This window comes from Aythya fuligula, chromosome 3 (genome assembly GCF_009819795.1).
Source record: "Aythya fuligula isolate bAytFul2 chromosome 3, bAytFul2.pri, whole genome shotgun sequence".
Taxonomy (NCBI): Eukaryota; Metazoa; Chordata; class Aves; order Anseriformes; family Anatidae; genus Aythya; species Aythya fuligula.
The window spans coordinates 104,076,109-104,095,025 of record NC_045561.1 but is presented as its reverse complement, the minus strand read 5'-3'; the positions used below and the strand labels follow the sequence as shown (position 1 = coordinate 104,095,025).

The 18,917-nt window shown below is 40.1% G+C and overlaps 2 protein-coding genes across 4 annotated transcripts in view; one reads left to right on the top strand and one right to left on the bottom strand.

Moving 5' to 3' along the window:
- The window catches only part of ROCK2 (Rho associated coiled-coil containing protein kinase 2), a 101,498-nt gene extending 100,313 nt beyond the window's left edge, over positions 1-1,185 (top strand). For both annotated transcript variants that reach the window (XM_032184216.1, XM_032184217.1), the window contains one exon: positions 108-1,185. Coding sequence is in view for 1 of the 2 variants with exons in the window: in XM_032184217.1 (XP_032040108.1) it covers positions 108-111 (4 nt within the window). In the remaining variant the exon portion in view is untranslated. The remainder of the gene's footprint in view (positions 1-107) is intronic.
- Positions 1,186-8,280: 7,095 nt separating this feature from the next.
- Positions 8,281-17,633, bottom strand: SLC66A3 (solute carrier family 66 member 3). Of its 2 annotated transcripts, none has more exons than XM_032185695.1 (7): positions 17,454-17,633; positions 15,374-15,456; positions 14,822-14,891; positions 14,148-14,205; positions 12,781-12,901; positions 11,583-11,624; positions 8,281-10,092 (listed from the first exon to the last, which is right to left on the bottom strand). In XM_032185695.1, the coding sequence occupies exons 1-7, from the start codon at positions 17,594-17,596 to the stop codon at positions 10,004-10,006; spliced, it is 606 nt and encodes a 201-aa protein (XP_032041586.1). In that variant the 5' UTR covers positions 17,597-17,633; the 3' UTR covers positions 8,281-10,003. The 2 variants fall into 2 exon arrangements, with proteins under 2 accessions (XP_032041586.1, XP_032041587.1); XM_032185696.1 differs by lacking the exon at positions 8,281-10,092 and adding an exon at positions 10,382-10,503.
- Between the last annotated feature and the right edge of the window lie 1,284 nt (positions 17,634-18,917).

Below are 18,917 nucleotides of genomic sequence, written 5' to 3'. Positions count from 1 at the left end.
CCAAGTATGCTGATGAGCCCAACTTAAATGAAGGTTTTGGGGAAGTATGTTCTTGTCCGATTTTCATTCACTGCCTTTACTGACCAAACTTCCTGCTTCTTTTTCAGCTAACTGCTTTCCGTGAATGCAGACACAATTCAAGGTGATAATTTTCTTCCCGTTACAGCAAGACTGAAACATATCCCAAAATATATTAAAAATATATATTTTCCTGAGAGATTGTGCTATATATATCAGAGGTTTACATTTTTGCTGCAATATAAATTACTAATCTCTGAGGGTTTTCCTGTATTCCCCTGAATGACTGATCAAATGAGGAATGGCTGGTAAATAGTAAAAGGATGTTAGGTAACCTTTTAAACTCTGTTCCACAAAAGCTTTCTCGGCAAGACACACACACTACATTTCATAAAAGGATTGAGAGGAATGAATATTTAAACTGAAGAAACTGACTTTTCAGCTTTCGTAAAGATGCCACCAGCACGTCTGCAAGAAGAACAGGAGGAAGATCAATCACAGTGATATAGACTGCATCTGTAAGAAGTGACCATTATACTGTGTATATATATTGTACTGTAATACTGCAAGAGGGTTTTAAAAATCTTTCCACTTTATTTTTTTATGCTTATTAATCAGATACCGTTACTTATTGCAGTTGCAACTATGCACTTGTATAAAGCCATAATGTTGAAGTTTATATCATTCATACACGTCTATCAGAAGCTGCACGTCAATGTTAAGCAGCTAGTTTTAAGTTTGAAGTATATACTAGTTTCAGCTTGTCATCATGGGCAGTCCTGTTTTTGCCTAATTGCCTTAATTTAATTTTTTTCAAGTTTTTTGCCCATTCTCTGTATTTAAGGAAAAGAAGGTTTACCAGCTCTTAGGATGCAATTTTGCTTCGTGGCAGAAAAAATAGTGCACTATTTTTACACCTAGTAAGTATATCAATGTCAACCTATTTTGAATGTATATCGACTGGTTTTGAGGGTGGAGAAGTGTTGGTTACAAAAACAATGTCTGATAACATTGGAATTACTAGACCATTTACTTATACGTGTAACTGCTCATCCAGCCCTTTTTACAAACCTCAATATTAGTTATCAACTTATATTAACCCTCATTAAGTGCTATGAAAACTTCATTTTGCCTTGTTTTTGCATACTCTCCTAGATGTGTTTTTATTTCTGAAAAAAAAAAAGAGAATATGTGATTATTTTTTACATTTCACAAAACAGTATCCAAGGACTGTCACAAACTTTAAAGAAAAAATAAAACATACTGTAGATGTATTTTAAAATTTTAAATCTGGTTCTCCAGCACATAGCTGTAGGCATAGATAAATATTCCAGTAGTGTGTTTTGAGAACTGATAGCTGGGAATAAAGGGCCTCAGAGGCACTTAATCTGACTTTTTTTTTTTTTTTTTTTTTACTTGGAGTTGTACAAAAAATATAATTTATGTGGGCTCATTCATGATGTGTTCATAATTATCCCAGAAAATGCATGTTTTATACAACTACAGTATGCTATGTTAAACATATTGACAGTAAAAAATGTAGTCTCCTATTTGGTCTCTTTATATATATAAATATATATATATATTTAAAATATATATATATATAAACTATTGTGTGGGAGTGCAGTAATTTAAAATATGATCTAACACTTCAATGAAGGAGGACATTTCACTTTAAAGTTTTGTTTGTTTGTTTTTGTTTTTTTTTTAAAAGAGTGTTGAAATGTTTGGAAGGATAGGACCATGATTTATTTAACACTATCATGAAAGGTGGACTTGGAAACACTGAAATACTGAAAATGAATAAATATATTTGCATTTTGTAACCTCTACTACAGTTCATCTTAACGGAGCCAGAATGTATTCAGTCTTCTATTTATGCACTCGCAAAGTAAAACGTTGTTTGTGGGTTCTTAAATCCAAACCTAAAACTTGCATATCATTTCTGTTAGGTATTATAACCCAATGCACAGCTACGGTGTTTTTTCCCTGCTTGTTTTGATTTACAGAAGTACGGTATATTTTTAGGTAATGCAGATTTGCATAGAGTACAACATTAAAAATGTATACAGTAAAACTGTTTCCATTCACTGAATGCATAAATATTTTATATATATATATATAAAAAAAATGTTACATTGTGGGAAGTTCTATCCTTTTCTGAATTGGAGAGTATTATATATATATTTTTAAATAAACTATTTGAGTAAGGTAAAATAGTTCCTGAACTCGACAAGCTGGTAATTAATTAAAATATTTAAATACATAGGCAACTACTGCGGCAGATATGTGAGAGGCAAAGGCTGCTCAAAAGAAAACCAAGCAAAGGCTGTGTGTGGAGGAAGGGCAGGCTCAGCGGAGCTGGTTTGGCAGGCCGTCAGGTACTGGGGATGGGTCTGGTGCACCTTCTCCGCATGGCTTGCCCTTGTTCACTGGGAATCCCTGGGGCCCTGTTAAGCCTGACATTTTTGTAAATGTACTGTATTATAGTATTTATACATTCTATACTTAGATAAATGAGTTATTAGCTACTTGTACAGCAGGCTGTATTGAGAAGCTATCACAGAATGATACAGGCTCGCAGGGAACACTGGAGGTCCTCTGGCCTGACCTCTCCCTCAGAGCAAGGCCAACTTGGAACAGGTTCCCAAGACCTGGTCTATTTGAGTTTTGAGTGCCTCTGGGGATGCAAGTACCATAGCATTTCTCAGTTCTCCTTCATGCAATCCTGTCTCAAAGGAATGGTGTGGGCCACACTGAGCTGTAACATGGAGACAATTTGGCCAATGGTATGAGCTGAGCAAACCTTGTTTTGTACCCAGGACAGAAAAGGGAAAACAGTTCCCTCTGTCCTTCTCACTTGTCCTTCTGTGTGAGATGGGGCTTCCATCTGCTGAGCTGTGGACTGCGAAGAACTCTTTACCATTAGTTCCTGGGGATTGTGTTGTTTCCTTTTTGTCCTGTAGTAACCATTTGAAATTCTTGAGGTGTGGAAAATATTACCGGACTAAGGAATAGTTGTTTTAAAGTCACTGAAGTTTAAACACTTTTGTAACAGGGCTGTTGCAGCAAACAGGACATTTTTATGGACTGGCTCAATCTATCTATAGAAATTCTCTTATTCCAAGTCCTATTGTTTCGCAACAGTGCACAGATGGCATAGCCAAGCTGCAAAATAACCTTCTGGAAATATCAGGGGTCAGACGGGGAGCCAGAAACTCAAGACATTCATGGGGAAGTTGCTGTTTGGTTCCCGTACAACAGCTCACCAGCACAGAAACTGGACAGGAAGACCCCATCAGAGCAGTGTGTGTCAGCTGTCACGAGGGCCTTCCTGAAAGATTTCCACTTCTGTCCTAGTTGTGTATTGCACTTTCCTATTTCCAGGGACTGCTGCCAAAGCTCAGCCCCTCACAGCAATGCTGGGTACATCAAGCTTGTGTAGGACAGAAAACTTTGTCATTCTTGCTCTTCTTAGCATGATTGATGCTGTAACCAAAACATGACGTGGAACATAGTTCCACCAAGCATTAGGAAACATGCAAGAAGCTCAAGAATCTTGGCAGTCGGCAACAGTGGCCAAATTTAAAACATCACTGAAGTTTCTCTGCAAGTGTCTGAATCTCTTACTAGCTCTCTTGGGGATGCTGAACTTTTGACAGGCATTCAGTGTCTCTCTTAAGTCACCACGGCCAGCAAAGCTGCTGCTAGAAATAATGTGCTTTGTCGCAGGCAGCTTCAGCTGGTTGTTAGGAATTTGAGCATATGTATATATAATCTTGCAGTGGCACTATAAACTACTTTAGAGATTATCAATGTCCCATTAGATCATAGGGTTTTGCTTGTTGCTTTGAATTATCCTTTATGGGGATAATTCAAAGTGGGAAGGAGTTTTCATCTGGATCTCTGTAAAAGATGTTGGCAGAGCAGTTCGAAGACTAATTCATACTTTTTGTTAAGTTACCTATAAAGTAGACAATGTTGTACTCAGACACACTCATGTAAAACATGGGACACGTCTGCTGAAATGTATGGGAACACTGTCTAAACACATCCAGTCTAGTTCACTCCAGAAATTACTACAATGAATGTAAAACCATAGTTCCAAGATACTAATGAGAGGAACTGTAATTTATTAGCACAGGGCTGCTAATTACCAGGTCTTGTTATAAAGATTGGGGTTTTGGATCTTTGCCCCTTGGAAGGCAGGAAGTATTGCTTTAGCAGGGTACGAATGTCAAGTTACTGTCTAATACTTGCTATTGCAAGTGTGCAGCTAGATTTGATCAATACTGCTCTTGTTTCATTAATCTTACAGAAGCCACAAGATTAAAGTGATCTTTCAAAATGAAAGTTAAAGAACTGCTGTACGAGGGAGCAAAGTTATGAAGCCTTAACTGTATGTATTCCTGCATAACTAAAGAACTCTGGAAAGAAACCTCTTCCCCCTGAAACGAACGGGAAGAGAGCAGCAGTTTTATGTCCCTTTGGCCCTTTTTTGGTTGCTTGGAGGAGCTACGTAGCAATGCCTTCACAACCAAGGCAACTGAGTGTGACACTTCAGTCGTATCACCCCCATTTTGAGGTCTAGGCCTTGAACGTTCAGAAATGTGAGCCTGCTTGTACGTGTAGATTTACACCGTCACATCCCAGTGTGTCTCTTAGGTAATCCAGTTCATCTTGTCATTTGTCATCACCCTTTCCAGCTCTCCAGGAATTCTTTCCCCCAGGATGCTGTTGCACCACTTGGTGAGCACAGCCACCAAACAAGGAGTGCGCAAGGCCTGCGGGATCGCTGCCAATCCTCCTTGTTCCCTCAGCTTGCCAGCTGCTTGGAGCTTAAGCACTAAATTGCCCTGTTAGCGACATATCTCAGTGAGTGCTATTTTTCATTAACAAGTGAATTGGTGGAAACTTTTTTTTTGGAGTTTTCTGAGATATTTAACACCTTCACTGTTCTGACAGAGCCAGGAAGCCCGCTGCTTGAACGCCCTTACATTCGCTGGGCCCAGTGGGGTCTCTGTAACCATGTTCTGTCTTTAAGACAGGTTTTGGAAGCTAATCTTGGAGCTAGGTGCAGGCCACAGGTAGGTCTGCAACTTCAAGACTCATGTTGATTTGCTGGGTCCTATGGTTCCATGAACCTGTGTGATGTCGTCTGGCATATTACAGCCTTGTTGTACTGGAGGATGACCGAGATTCATACAAACATTGGTAGGATCTGTGTGGCTGCATGTCCACTCTGGAGTGATGGAAGAGCTTGATAAATGCAGTATTGGAGCTCCCCTGTACCATTCAGAGCTACAGCAACCTGAGTTTTGTTACTGGGCAGGTGAGCATACACCCAAGCTTATAAAAAAGCATCAGCATCACTGAGGTAAGAAAATATCCTGAAGGTCAGAAAGACCACGAGGACTGCTGATAAGTCCTGCTGATTGTGCACTTCAGGGGAAACAATTTAAAGTCTCCCAAGATGAGTCATTCTGGAAGTCAGCTCAGTGAAATCTGTATATAGTCAATACCTCAAAGGCAACAATTTCTTTACAGTAAGTGCATAACTTAAATATATGTTTTACACCGGCTCAATTTTATGCTTCAGTAGAGTGCTGACTGTGCTTTACGTGTCAGGGGGACACTGAGGCATAGGAAGCAAATTTTTCCATTTATGCTTTTCGTATAGTATGAGACGGGTCGGCACTTTGGTACTGCTGACTAATGTCTCCAAAGTCAAAAGTGGAAATTATCTACATCCCAAAGCAGGCATATACACAGAAGACTTGCAATTACAGTAAGCTGGTAGGTAAAATTACGTTTTAGCATGGAGCCACGTTACTATTCAATTTGAATCATTATTAGCTGGCTTTTCTTGTCACATTTAGCCTAGTGCAGATTCTGTCCTTTGGTTTCCAGAATACTTGACAGATAAAACAAGGTGTATACCCTCTTACAGTGCTCTTCCTGTGAATAAATAATACCACATAATATATAGAAGTACTTGTTTAAACCACTGGCAGTTGAACAACAGCAAAACAGTGATTAATTGGTAGGTTCTTGAGTAATGTTCATCGTGGCTCTTGGACACCTATTTGACCCTAACAGACATTATATCTGAAAAATCTTAAGTGTCCTGGAGGAGTGAAGCTCAAATACAAGCAAATTAAATTCCAGCAAAAACTAAGAATTTAGTAGATTTAATAACACCCAATTCTATGGTTTTATTTTTTTCTTTTCCAACAATTTTCAGCTTCCTTATATACCAAACTGGGGCATTGTTCAGAACATTTCATGTTCTGCTACATACATGAATATGAATCTCAACTATCAGTGATCTGTGATTATCAGTGAAGAATATGGAATGGAATGGAATAAATCAGCCTGAAGAGAATTATAAAGGAAGTAATTTATTCATCATCAAAAATGCATGGCTGGGAAACCACCCCATTTATGTTGATCTCCACAATTCTGATAATTCTTCCTGTGAGCTCTGAGTGGTGGGGGAAGAGCAATGTAGAAGACCTAATGAAGGCTGCCTGAGACTTGTTAGCTAATTGTGGATGATTTTCTCCAGAGTCCATCTGCTGTAAAAGCCTCCTTCTGGACTCCAGCAGTTACAGTGCGAGTCCCATTCCCCACCCCTTTCTGTCCTGTTTTGTTGGATTGCTTTAGCAGAGCCAGGTTAGGAAGCAGCTACATGCACACACAAGCCAGCAGACAAGGCTCAGGGACAGGGAGTTCTGAGTCGTCCAAGCAATACAATCTTTTCCTGGATTAGAGTAATGCAATGAAACACACCCATGTTTACGTGGTCTTACTCTGTGCAAACCACCAAGTGTTAGGGATGCCTGAAAGGAAGGGAGGTGCCTGTATGCGTTTGTATACAACTCCTGTTCAGAAGTAGGCTTTTGGGAAAAGTTAAACCCATTCAGTCTTCTACTGTCTACATCTAAAACTAAAACCTGTTATCTCTGGAATCACGTCCTCTTTTTTTTCTTTTTTTTTTTTTTTTTTGGATACCGCATGTCATGATAAATGTCTTCTCTTTCATACTGTTAAACTGAGCTTTGTCACCAAATGATCCATGCCACCAAGCTTATCCATTACCAAATGCATAGCTCATAGCTCATAGCTGGAGAGGTTTGGGGTTATTCTCAAATTTCAGTAGGCTGTACTAGAATTCAAGTTTTGTACTGTCACGGGCAAGAAAATGCATACTTTTTGAAAGCCCCAGGAGACCCCACACCTTCCAAGCCAAGAAAAGCTGGTTTAGCCTGTCAGCAGGTTGTGAACTGGTGCGAGTAGGTGCTGGGTGTGTAATTCAGCGCTTCAACAGGCTCTGTGACTGGAGAAGTGTTACTTCCAGCCCTGTGGATAAAAGTTACTCACTAGCTGACCACAGTAAAACAGGTCCAAGATGCTTCTCCTGCGTGCCTTTGGCCAGCTGCTGCACTTGCTTGCATCCACCCTGGTACCACTGAATGACAAGTTTAACAAGATTTGTCCTCCCTATCTTGGCTAAAGCTCTTGCCTTTAATCCAGCTACTTGGGAAGATTATGGTTTACGTACTGGAGGGAGCTACACTTCCATGGGGCTTGCCCAGGACTTGACCATGTTTCTACCTTAGAAAAATTAAAGACATTATTCTCCATTAGAAAAGAAGAGAAAGAAAGAGAGAAATAAATTAAAAGTATGTGAAACTACCTGTTGCTACCTTCTGATTTGTTCTATATCCCATGCAGCTTGAGCGACAACTCCTGGTCCAGCTTTCCAAGTCCACAGAATTACTTTACTTAAGTTTGTGGATTATCCGGCCGTTTCTTTTCTTTATTTCCCACAATTTTCCAAGATGATTTATTCTAGATATATTAAGTAACCTGTACAGAACCTTTCTTAAATGTATTTTCAACATTTTATGGTGAAAAAAACAAATGCTGATCATCGAGCCAAAAAATGCTCTTTATTTTGCTACAGCATCACTCAGGAGTATGAAAGACGCCAATAACTGGGTTTTGTCTCTAAGCAAATCTTTCTCTAACAAGAGGCTTTTAAAAAAAAAGGAGATGAGATGTGTTTTTTTTTTCCTTTAAGATGCTGGAGTTCTTTAGCATTTTACAGATTGATACACAGACTGATGCTTTGAATATTAAGATGAAAGCTGCCCATTCATGACCTATAAAGAACATTTTATTTTCTCTCCAAAAACAGAGACAGAATTAAAAATTGAATGCATAGTGAAAATTCACTGTAAGAATGACATGAATCAATCATGATTAACACCATTTATTAACATGACCAGGAAAATGTATAACATGCCACCTGCCACCAAATTATTCAGACCAGTTCAGATATTTAACACAGCTTTAGTAAATCAATAGCAGAATGTTTACAGTTACTCTCTCAACCACCATAGAAACTTCCGAGCATTTATACAGATTTATTGGAGCAGTAAAAAAAATAATCTTTTAACTTGCTCTCAATAATGTGAGATACATTAAATCGTATGTCCACAGACATACTTCTTCCCACCCCAAAACCAGAGCTTACAAAGCAGCTGTATTTTCTGATAGTCAAGGTCTCAGTGAGATTGCAGGGTAGGCTTTTCTCCCCGTGTAAACTGGCTTTTGCAGATCTTGCTGCTCTAGTAGAGTCCAAAGGTTTAGCACGTTGCAAGGAAAGCCTGCCTCAAACACAGTCAATGGAGTCTTCCGAGTCTTCCCATAGTTTTCAAGCATGTCAGGATCAAGGGTGCCTGGGTTTTAGCATGCCGATCAAAAGTAATACTATAAAATCTCTTCTGAAAAGGCCTATTTTTTTCATTTTGGAGAACATAATGAGAGATGAATGGTTACTGTACTACTCTGGTTACTTCTGTAACTTTTGGCTGGAACAGTACTACTTCCAAAAATAAAATCCTGTTACAATATTCAAGAATATACTTTTCCCTATTTAAATATACCTACTACTAACCGATTAAAATCTCCAAAGTAAAAATTCAACTGAAGTCTTCAAATTCTTCGGGACAGACAGGTTAAAAAGTAATAAAGCATGGAGTAGTATCATCAAAAAACACTGGAGATGAGTTTGCCTTGATGCATCAAGCTGCCCTTGTAAATGGGTCACTGCCCATATGGATTGCATTTCGAGACTGGGCATCAGTTCAGGACTTCTGCTTGAACAGTATTTTTAACTCTGTAGCTCAAAATACCATTCATTTCTATACCTTCCAGTTTCTTCTGTTCCCAAAACAGTTTATTCCTGAATGTTCAGGTTGAAAAAGAAGAATACATAACTGAGTTTTTGCTCTTATAATAAAAACTCAGTATAGAAATAGAAAATTTCTACACTTTTTTTCTATACATTATAGAAAATGACCAGGGGTATCCTGTATCAGCTGTATACATTGTACTGGTTAAGTGTTGCACGCAAGCACTGCAGGCCCAGCTGGATTTGTGACTACGTAAAACACCTTTACAACATTATTCTGAATTGGGCCTTTTATTCAGATTTTCTTTATCCTAAAATATAGATGGTTAATACCTAACTTAACTGGAATGCTTGCAAGAAAAAGACAAGCATCTGTTGTTTTCAAACTTGCAGCAGATGCAGAAAGACGAGTTGATACGTTGGCAAAAAATAGCTCTTGTATAATTGAATAAAATAATTGGTTCTGTGTAACCAGAAAGTACTGCAGTGGTAGGAGAATATATAAACATCTAAATACAAAATACCTTGTCCATTTAGTAAAAAACTCCATAGAAAATGTGGTATCAGTAAAACTTCTCTTAAATAACCAATAAAAATACGCTGCTTAAATTAAGTATCTTAAAAGAATTATTTCCAAGAGAAAATAAGCAGGAATGTACTAAATATGTTTAGAGATAAAAATGAAGCTTAAGAGAGAGAGCTGCCTCAACTTTTGTTTTGTTGTTTAAGCTTAATTATATCTGTTTACTCATTTGGTTTTTATGTTGTGTGCTGATGTGTCTTCTAATCAGTCTTTTTAGTTTTCCTGTAGCGCAGAATTGTGACTGTGACCCAAATATTGAGAATGAGCATGGTTATGAAACGGATGAGAACTAAAAGGGAAAAAAAAAGAAAATCTTGTAAGCGTAATTCCAAAAAAAAATCAACTGCTGTCATTTTCAGAAGACATGTTGTTTTGTAAACTTCTCCTGGTGTACAAATTGGCTGGTTCCCATTCCGCAACTCATTTCAGCCAATTGGTTTAAATTATCATGTTCCGGAACCCAGAACTTCTCAAAGTAAACAGAGCAGAAAAGAGCATTTCACATTTGCAAGCAATATCTGAAAATAATACATCTTTAATTGTTTTGTAACAAAACCAGCAAAATAGCACAACTCTGAGTAGCCTCATAAAAATTTATATTTACACCTAGCCTTAAACTTGGAGCCGCAGCTTCTGTGTCCTTTATGGTTGCGTGTTGTTTATAATAGAGATTCTCTACTGCCATCTGTTAAGCTTACACCTTGGGGATACAGGAAATAATTGTATCTGTCAGACTTTAATGAGAGGAAAAAAAAAAAACACAAAACAAAACTGTTTTCCAGTATCTTGATTAACTTTCACATTGTTTTTAAATCAAAGGAAGCAGACTATTACTACCTTTGAGACCACAGTTTGAAGTACAGGTACATCTAACACCCGTGTGGGAGATGGAACATTGACAGAAATGTACGTGAAACCTTGCTTCACAAATAAGTCATCTTTGACAGTTTCATATGCCTGCATGAAACCGAGATAAACACACCGAACTGTTAAGTGCTAGAAGTTAACGTGAAACATTTTCCATTAGAGCTGCATAGTGTCAATGTTTGCTGCCATCTCTTTCATGTTCCAAAGTGTGCTGTGTTATATTTTCAAAAGTCGCTGTAACCAGAGCCAGCTTTACTTTCAAGTGATTTGGTTTTACTAGCACTGTCAAGACAGCATTTTCTCCCTTCCTTCCTCTCCTCAACATACCTCTCACTTGTAATCTGCAGAGGTGTGTAGCTGTGGCTGAACTGAGCTCAGATCATACTTCTGCCATAAGCATTATGCCAGTTCTTTGGCGATCCAGTTAACTGCATGGCCCCATACACCTTTAGCCAGGCATACAGCAGGCAGCACGCACAAGGGTGGAAATAAGGAATTGAAAAGGGGACTTGCTTTTCCAGTGAAAGAGCCATTTTAACTGCTTGTAAAACTAGAGCCTTACTGTGCTGCAGAGGACTGCTCAAACAAAAATACACTCAGATGATGTTTCTGCTGGAATTTCTAGCTTTGAACAAGAAAAAGAATCCACCAGATAAAGTATAATGTGATTCTGTTACTGTTCTTGCATCTACTGACTCTTGATTTTGATAAACCTGCTGCACTCTTTAGTTCTTTCAGTTTTCTTGGGATCACACTTTTTCACAGGATGATAAGAAGATGTTAAATAAATTTTCTTTATAATTATATTAGCTGCAAAATATTTATTTTAAGCCACTTTAACTGCTTTTACGAAGCAGTTAAAAACTACTATGGCAGCTATTAGTCTGGAAGGTAAACTGTTCTCATACTCACCTGAGAGATCATTTGTAGTCACTACAGTTGTAAATATTCTTGCTGTAAATTGGAGGAATTGTGGTTAGTGGATTAGATACAACATGCTTATACTTTCATAAACTGATGAAATCTCTGTTTCACAATAGCAGATAATATGGCATGAAAATATATGTTGTATACACGTTGCCACTTTTAGTGGATTGACTGGTTTCGTCCCAGAGATCAAGCTCTCACAGCTGAGTGGCACTGTACTAAGGGCCTTTTTTAATTAGAAAATAATTGATAGAGATATATAAAAAAATCTGTCCCTAAATAGGATGTGGTCAGTGTTTACTGCTTCTCTTTCAGTTCTCCCCCCTCCTTCCACAGTTGATACTGGGTTACACCCACAATTGAGTTAGTGTGACAACCTTTGTAAATGTTCACCTGCATGCTTTTAGGCTTCTGCAAGTATGAGGAATTCAGTTTCCCTTCCCACAACAAATCTAAATGCTAATTATTTCACATCCGGAACAGGGAACCATTTACAAGGATTACTACCATTGTTCAGCTGACATACCACAACTTCTAATTATTGACTTACAAACACTGGTTTCACAGGGAAATAGATTCAGCAGTGCTATCTTTTACAGTAAGGATATTTTAAACAAGGTTTGTGAATATGACAAAGGTATTTCTGATAAACAGCTGTAGAAATGTTTACGCTGGCCACTAGGTAATTAACATATGAACTGCACAACTCCCTGTTCTTGATATATTCTTAAATTCTCTTTTGTTGATAAAAAGTATTTACATGGAGACATAATTAAAGGTATTTAGCATTAAGTATAATTCGTAGATGGCTTTTAGAATTAGTGTTGTTTGTTGACATAGCTACAAAATTTAGCACCTTTTCATGATGGATCAGTGGTAATTCTATTGAATTCTAGAACACTGAAATCTTTTCTTCATGAAGGCACTCTCAATTATTTCATCTGCATCGAGATTCTTTGACCATTTTTGCGTGTTTTCTAAATCCAAGTGGCACTGTGACTCAGCTAGTGTCAATAATACTTGATTGACTGTGGTATCTGAGTCTCAGCAGTCAGCACTAAGTGAAACTGCATTAGGCAAGATACACATTTGAATAAAGACCTATTGACAGCATCAGGAGCAAAGATGGCTTCAAAAAATGTGATCTCTGTGCTTTGCACCAAGCTGCCCATCCATAGCTTACTTGCACAGGTGTATGCAGACATGCTCCAGGTCAAGGCGCTCACTTGTCCAGAATCCTTTGTCTGCCAGAGACACCGCAGCTGAGCCAGCTTACTTGCCGCGCTGATGAACGTGCACAAATTCTGAAAAGCACGTAAAGAGAGAGAATGAACCCCTGCCATTGTGCTGAGTGTTAAGCTTATGGCTGTCAGCATATACCTTACTATAAAATAAGACTATTTTTTTTTTCATTTAGAATAGAAAAAAAATATATGCTTTCTTAGTATTTTGCAACTTAAGCGTTACAGTTTTGTACTAAGGAACCGTGAAGCACAAAATTAAAGTTGCCAGAAGCATGGGACTGATTTCTGAGGTACTGCTCAAGAAGAAGCTCAGAGAGCACAACTGCTATTACTGTTGGAAAATAGTTGATTGAGGCAAATATAATACAAGGAGAAAAAAAAAAAGCCTCTCAACCTGCTCCTTAAAACTGATTATGAAAGTTAGCTAAAATGAGACTGATGTAGTCTAAACAGCAAGGTTGATTCATACCATCTGTTACCATTACGTCTGGCAAACAAAACCAGAAAAGAATGAGAAAACTGACAAGAATGTGTGGAAAATGAGTCCAATTGGTGGGGAAAAAAATGTAATGAAGGGAAAAGACTATTCAACCTGTCATCTTTTTAAGGGGGATTTTGCAAAGTCCCTCCGTGTGCGTCTTTGGTCAATGCTTGGATTTCCCTTGTAAGTAAGGATTGGTACTAGACTCAGAAGCTTTTATCCTTATTTGCATTACTTTTTACATTAGCAGTTCCAGTTCATCTGGAATTAACTCTAACTTCCTCTCTTGTGATAAAAAGGGCAAAGACATCTTTAACTTACGAGGGGAATTATCAAATAATAAGTTTTCTTTGGAAATTCTAGGGATAGAGGGAAAAAAGATCTTGTGATATATTTAACACTCCACATTTCAAATGCTTCGACTGATGCTGTGTTCTTTTACCTTTCGCATTAAAGGTCTACCAATGGGGATTATGCCAGTAGGATGTATGAGGACATCTTAAACCTTTGCTACTTTTAGCATTTTTGTGACAAGGTCACACCAGCATTTCTAACACTCTCAACCCAACCCAACACAATTTACATAACTATACCTTAGAACATTCCCCCCCGCCCCCTCCCCCCAGTCTGTAATGTAAGTGCTATGTTTTCAAGCCACACACAGAAGTGAAAGAAACAGCTGTATTTGGAAACTGGTTGTTTGTTCTGAAAGCTGAACTAAATGATGAATTCTTCCAAGTGTAAGGAGAGATTTCAACGATAAAGACTTCCGCAAAAAATGATTTCATATGTGGACATGATTTCAAACAATCATGCAGCACTTACCATGGCCAGGTCTATTATCCACTTCCGCAGCGTTAGCACGTACCAGCCTCCCCAAAACCTTACAGCATGTTAAGTTTCATAGCACTGAAAATGCCAGGATACCAAAGCTCTCTAAACTGTCTGGGAAATTACTATTTTTTTTAACATCTGGAAATAATATTATTGTATAGTCTACAATAGAGTTTAAATCTGGATAAAACATATTAAGCACCGGTAGAAGCACTAAGTGCTCCTATTTTTCACAGTCCTTGGTTGAACAGTGCCTGGGGTTTCTCAAGACCTGCTCCAATGCACACAGCTTGAGATTTAAGCCCAAATCCTACGTATGTTTTAAAAACGAACACTACTGTCTTTGTCATAGCAAGTACAACCTGCATGGACAGGAAGCAGAGACAGAAGATTCATGATTTGTACCCTGCATCTCTAGCAAAGATGTAAATTAGGAACAGGTCAGACTCCTTAGCAGTCGTGGGCCTTCTAGCCATAGCCACATGCCAAGTTTACCTCACGCAGAGATCTACAGTGATCCAAGAAATAACTTGGGGATGTGGAATGCACGGTGAGAGGCAGGTGGCTGGATACGATTTCTGACAGTAGTACCAAGCACGTGATACTGCTATGTGAAGAACTACCAAACATGCTACATAAACTAATTGCCAGATTTTAAAGGATACATGGCTGCATAGAGCAAAGCTCGTTTCATGTTTCCATTGAAACGCAGAACAAACAAAAGGAGAACAGCATCTGAAACAGATAAAGGATTGCTTGTCAGAGAAGGGAGAGAGAGGGCCCAAACACTCCTAGACAACAAGAATTAGCTCCACGGGGCACCATGTCTATGGGACACTGGTTTCTTAGAGGTTTGTCTCTCAAATTCAATGGAATTCAATGGAAACACTGCAAGCTCCAAAATGAAGCTTTTTGCGAGTCTGGGGTGTTTATACAGCTTCTCCTCCACAGGGTGCCACTGGATAAAGGGTGAGCTTATACTACAACTCCACTGAGTGGATTAATTAGATCTTTCTGCTCTACCTGACCATCAATTTTCATAACACATACAAGAGCTCAATTATACTTGAGATGTTCATTGTCTCTTTCCCCCAACCCCTGCTGGAATCAGTCGATGGATTCACATCATTACAGTGGAATACTCTACCTGCATGCAGAGCCTCTGCATGTAGAAGGAGCCCTGCCTCATTTCCCAAACCACGCTTACAAAGGATTACCTTGTGCAATGAGGATGGGATATTCCAGGTATGTCTGCAGAGGGTAACCATAATAAATCTGGTACCTCAGGAACACGAGGAAGCTGAACAAAAAGACACAAAACAGCATGACTGTACAAAGGAACAGGACAGCTCCTTCACAACTTCTTTTTTATTGTCTTTTAAACTATCTTTTGGTTGTACCAAAAGGATCCAGATAGGTGTAGCCCCTGCTGTCAAACTGATCAAACAAATATGAACACAAAGCACAGGCCTGATGATTCTATGGTCTATTCTTGTTATCTTCAAATAGAACAAGATGTAGAGAGCTGCCCACACTTCTTGTCAAGGTCTCTGTGTCAGAGTATGAAAGGCATAATTTCATTAATTACAACTGGTGAGAAAGAAACAAAGGTTTCCAGACCTTAAAGACTGCCTTCTCTTTGCATCTGCCTTGGCACATCTGTTATAGTTCCGATTTTTTTTTTTAATCTATGTTCATAGTTTCACCTATAAATTAAATAAGCCTTACTGGAGTAAGAAATATTTTCCAAACCATCCAGACTACACTGTTACAAGATTACCTCATGTAGCTGTACTGGTCAGATTGAGAGTCTGCTCTTAACTGCACAAAACAATGGCAATTATTCTCCTTCCTGCTACTTCACAATACAGTATCTAAAAGGAACTGAGCTGTTATCATGCTTTCTTTACTTTCTTCAACTTTCATGCAAGTCCATGAAGTTAGACAGGAACTTCAAAGCTGCAGAGTCTAGAAGAAAACAGAAAGGTCTCTGAGGATATACATGAGGAACTGCCTGCCTTTTAGGTAACTGGCTTTTACAATATTCACAATTTGCATATCTGAATTCTGTCCAGAACTGCCGACAAGTCTTATTCCTTGTACTGTCTAATTATAGCCCTTGGCATTGCACCATTCATCTGTGTCACTCCTTTGGCAGGTCACTGCACTGGGTCTCTGCAGAACTATCCCAGTGTGTGCCTGTAAGCCATAACTCTCTGCAGCTGGACCCCAAGTCTTTAAAGGATAAGTAGGCCTACTAAACAAGCAAATAGTCCCAGTAAATGCTTCAAAAAAGCCTCCCTGAAACTTTTCCTGAATAGTTAGTTCTGTCCTCAACACATGGCAGGCCTAGAACCTATGGCAGCGTGGTCACTTACAAAGCCTTTTTAGTATTCACCAACACACATGAAATGGTTTTAAAATGTTACTACGGCTGTTTGCCCGGGACTTTAGGTAAGTCTTCTCTGCTGGAACTAGAATTTGGTTCAGTTCTGAAGTGTACAAAGCATAAACCATGCTCACAAGGTGATGCTTTGGAGTGAAAAACCCTTTGCTAGTGCGGCTCGGCGCTGGCAGCCTCTGCCCAGCCGTTGTCTCCTCCACCGCTTCGCTTGGCACACACAAGATGTCTCAGGGCGCTCTTTTGCACAGACTCATACCCAAATCTGTGCGTGCACGTCCGTGGCTTATTTATTTTCCACTCTGTACAATCCTCTTCCAGCAAGATTTAATAAGCCCAACCAACGTATGATTACTGCAGGCTGAAAAAAAACCTTCCGAGTCAGACAAGGCTTGTAATCTTCTTAAAGAATGATTATATTTTACTTCCTTGGGTGAAAGAATCCTGCCTAACTGGTACCATCACCTGCACGACAGGGCTCATGGACCAGCTAATAACTCGATTGTATGGCTTAAATCCCACAGCAGGTATCGTCTCTAACTACACGGGTAGCCTGCGCTGGTCTCACAAGAGTGTCTGAACAGCGCAGTGTTCAGAAATGGGAAGTTTGGGTTAAAAAAAGGTCTGTGCGTCACACGAAGCAGGATGCCGGCTCTGTGGAGGCTGCAGAACCGGACCTCTCTATAAAAAACGCCGCTTTTATAAAACCGAAAGGTAAAAGGGCCGGCTTGAGGCAGCACCCCACCCCGCTGCCAGCCGTCAGGGAGAACCGCTGCTGGCTGCGGGGGCGCCTCGGCTGCCCCCTCCGGAGCCCGCAGCCCCTGGGCTCGGCGCTGCCACCCCCCCGGCTCCCCTCCCGGCCTCGCCTCCCCTCCCCTCCCCGTGCCCGGCCTTACCCGGCCAGCTCCAGCAGCAGGCTGCCGAGGCTGACCCCCCTCGCCGAGCCGGCCGCCAGCACAGCCGCCAGCTGCGGCAGCTTGAGCACGGCGCACACCGCCCAGGTGCTCCAGTGAGCCAGCTCCAGCAGCGTTGGGGCCATGCCGGCGATGGGGAACCCGGCTCGGCCCGGCACGGCTCGGCTCGCCACGGCTCGGAGGGGCGGGGAGCAGCGCCCGGCCCGGCCCCGCCGCCATGGGGCGGCCCTCACGGAGCAGCTGATGGCGCCCGGGCACCGCCATCTCCGCCCCGAGCTCCCCCGGGCGGCCGCAGCAAGGGCGAGGCCCGGCCCGGCCCCGCTGGGCTCCCCTAAAACCATATACTCCCCTAAAACTGCCCCACAAGGAGCCCCATGCTCGGGGCTAGGAGCTCCGAGCCTGAAATTCCTCCTTGCTGTCCCCCAAAATGACAGTCCCACAGCCATGGTCGCAGGGTGTTCGTGTAAAGGGTCCGCCACAGGTTGCGTTCACCTAGGAGTAGTGGATCTCAGCAGTGCTTTGGGAGATGTTGAGAAGCACAGAGATCGAGGGCGAATTTCGGTTTGCTACCCCAAACTGAAGTCTCCTTCAGCCCCCCAGGTTTTTAGGCCACCCTGTCTCAATCATCACGGTGCTGGCTCCATCAGTAGGCACGGTGTGGTTTTGGCAGTGTCAGTTCTGGTTGTACAGAAATAAAAAATAAATAAATAAGTAAATAAATAAATAAAAAGCTTTAAGTTTCTGAACATTATTCTTGTCAAATAATGAGAGCTGGAGTAGCTTTCCTGGAACATAACACCTACCTACCATACACAGTTGCGCACAAAAATAGGAAAGTGCTGTTTTTAAAGCTTTTGTACCTACCGGATTGTTAGAACTAAGTGAAAGCCATTCTCTGAGGAATGCGTGTTTGTACTGATCACATGGATACAGGATCTTGGCTCTTTCATGACTGCATTTGGCTGGGATTACTCAAAGTGTCAAATCCATACCATTAATTCAGGTTTTTACCTACAGCATAATTGCAATAACATTCAGGGTTATTTGCAGGCATAAAACTTTTAGCATTCTTATGAAAGCTGTATTTATATTAGACTGATGGTCCTTATACAATTCAGTTTCTGCTCTTCTGCAATTTTACTCTTTTTTTTTTTTTTTTCAATGGTTTCAATAATATGCTTTGACAAACAGATTTATTGCATTCATTCCATATGCATTTAGTGGCACTTCAAAACAATAATATTACTAATGCCTAATTTGTAAATCATGTCAGCCTCTGTGTAAATCAGTCATAAAACATGGATGTATGCATGCATACATAAAATCCCAAAAAATGGACTCTCAAAATGCAGAATTCTAATTTAAAAACTACGATCTGTCAATATAATTCAAATGAATCAACCTTTTCAAAGACAAACTCTAAAAGAAAGCAAAACTTGAAAATAG

What these genes read in the sequence shown, in the direction of transcription:
- SLC66A3 (XM_032185695.1), bottom strand. Translation starts at nt 17,596, where the DNA reads ATGGCCCCAACGCTGCTGGAGCTGGCTCACTGGAGCACCTGGGCGGTG. An exon ending in GCTTTGCTCTATGCAGCCAT is followed by an intron (nt 14,206 to 14,821) that starts GTATCCTTTAAA and finishes ACATGCTGTAAG; the next exon opens with GTTTTGGGGAGGCTGGTACG. An exon ending in GGATAATAGACCTGGCCATG is followed by an intron (nt 12,902 to 14,147) that starts GTAAGTGCTGCA and finishes CGTGCTTTTCAG; the next exon opens with AATTTGTGCACGTTCATCAG.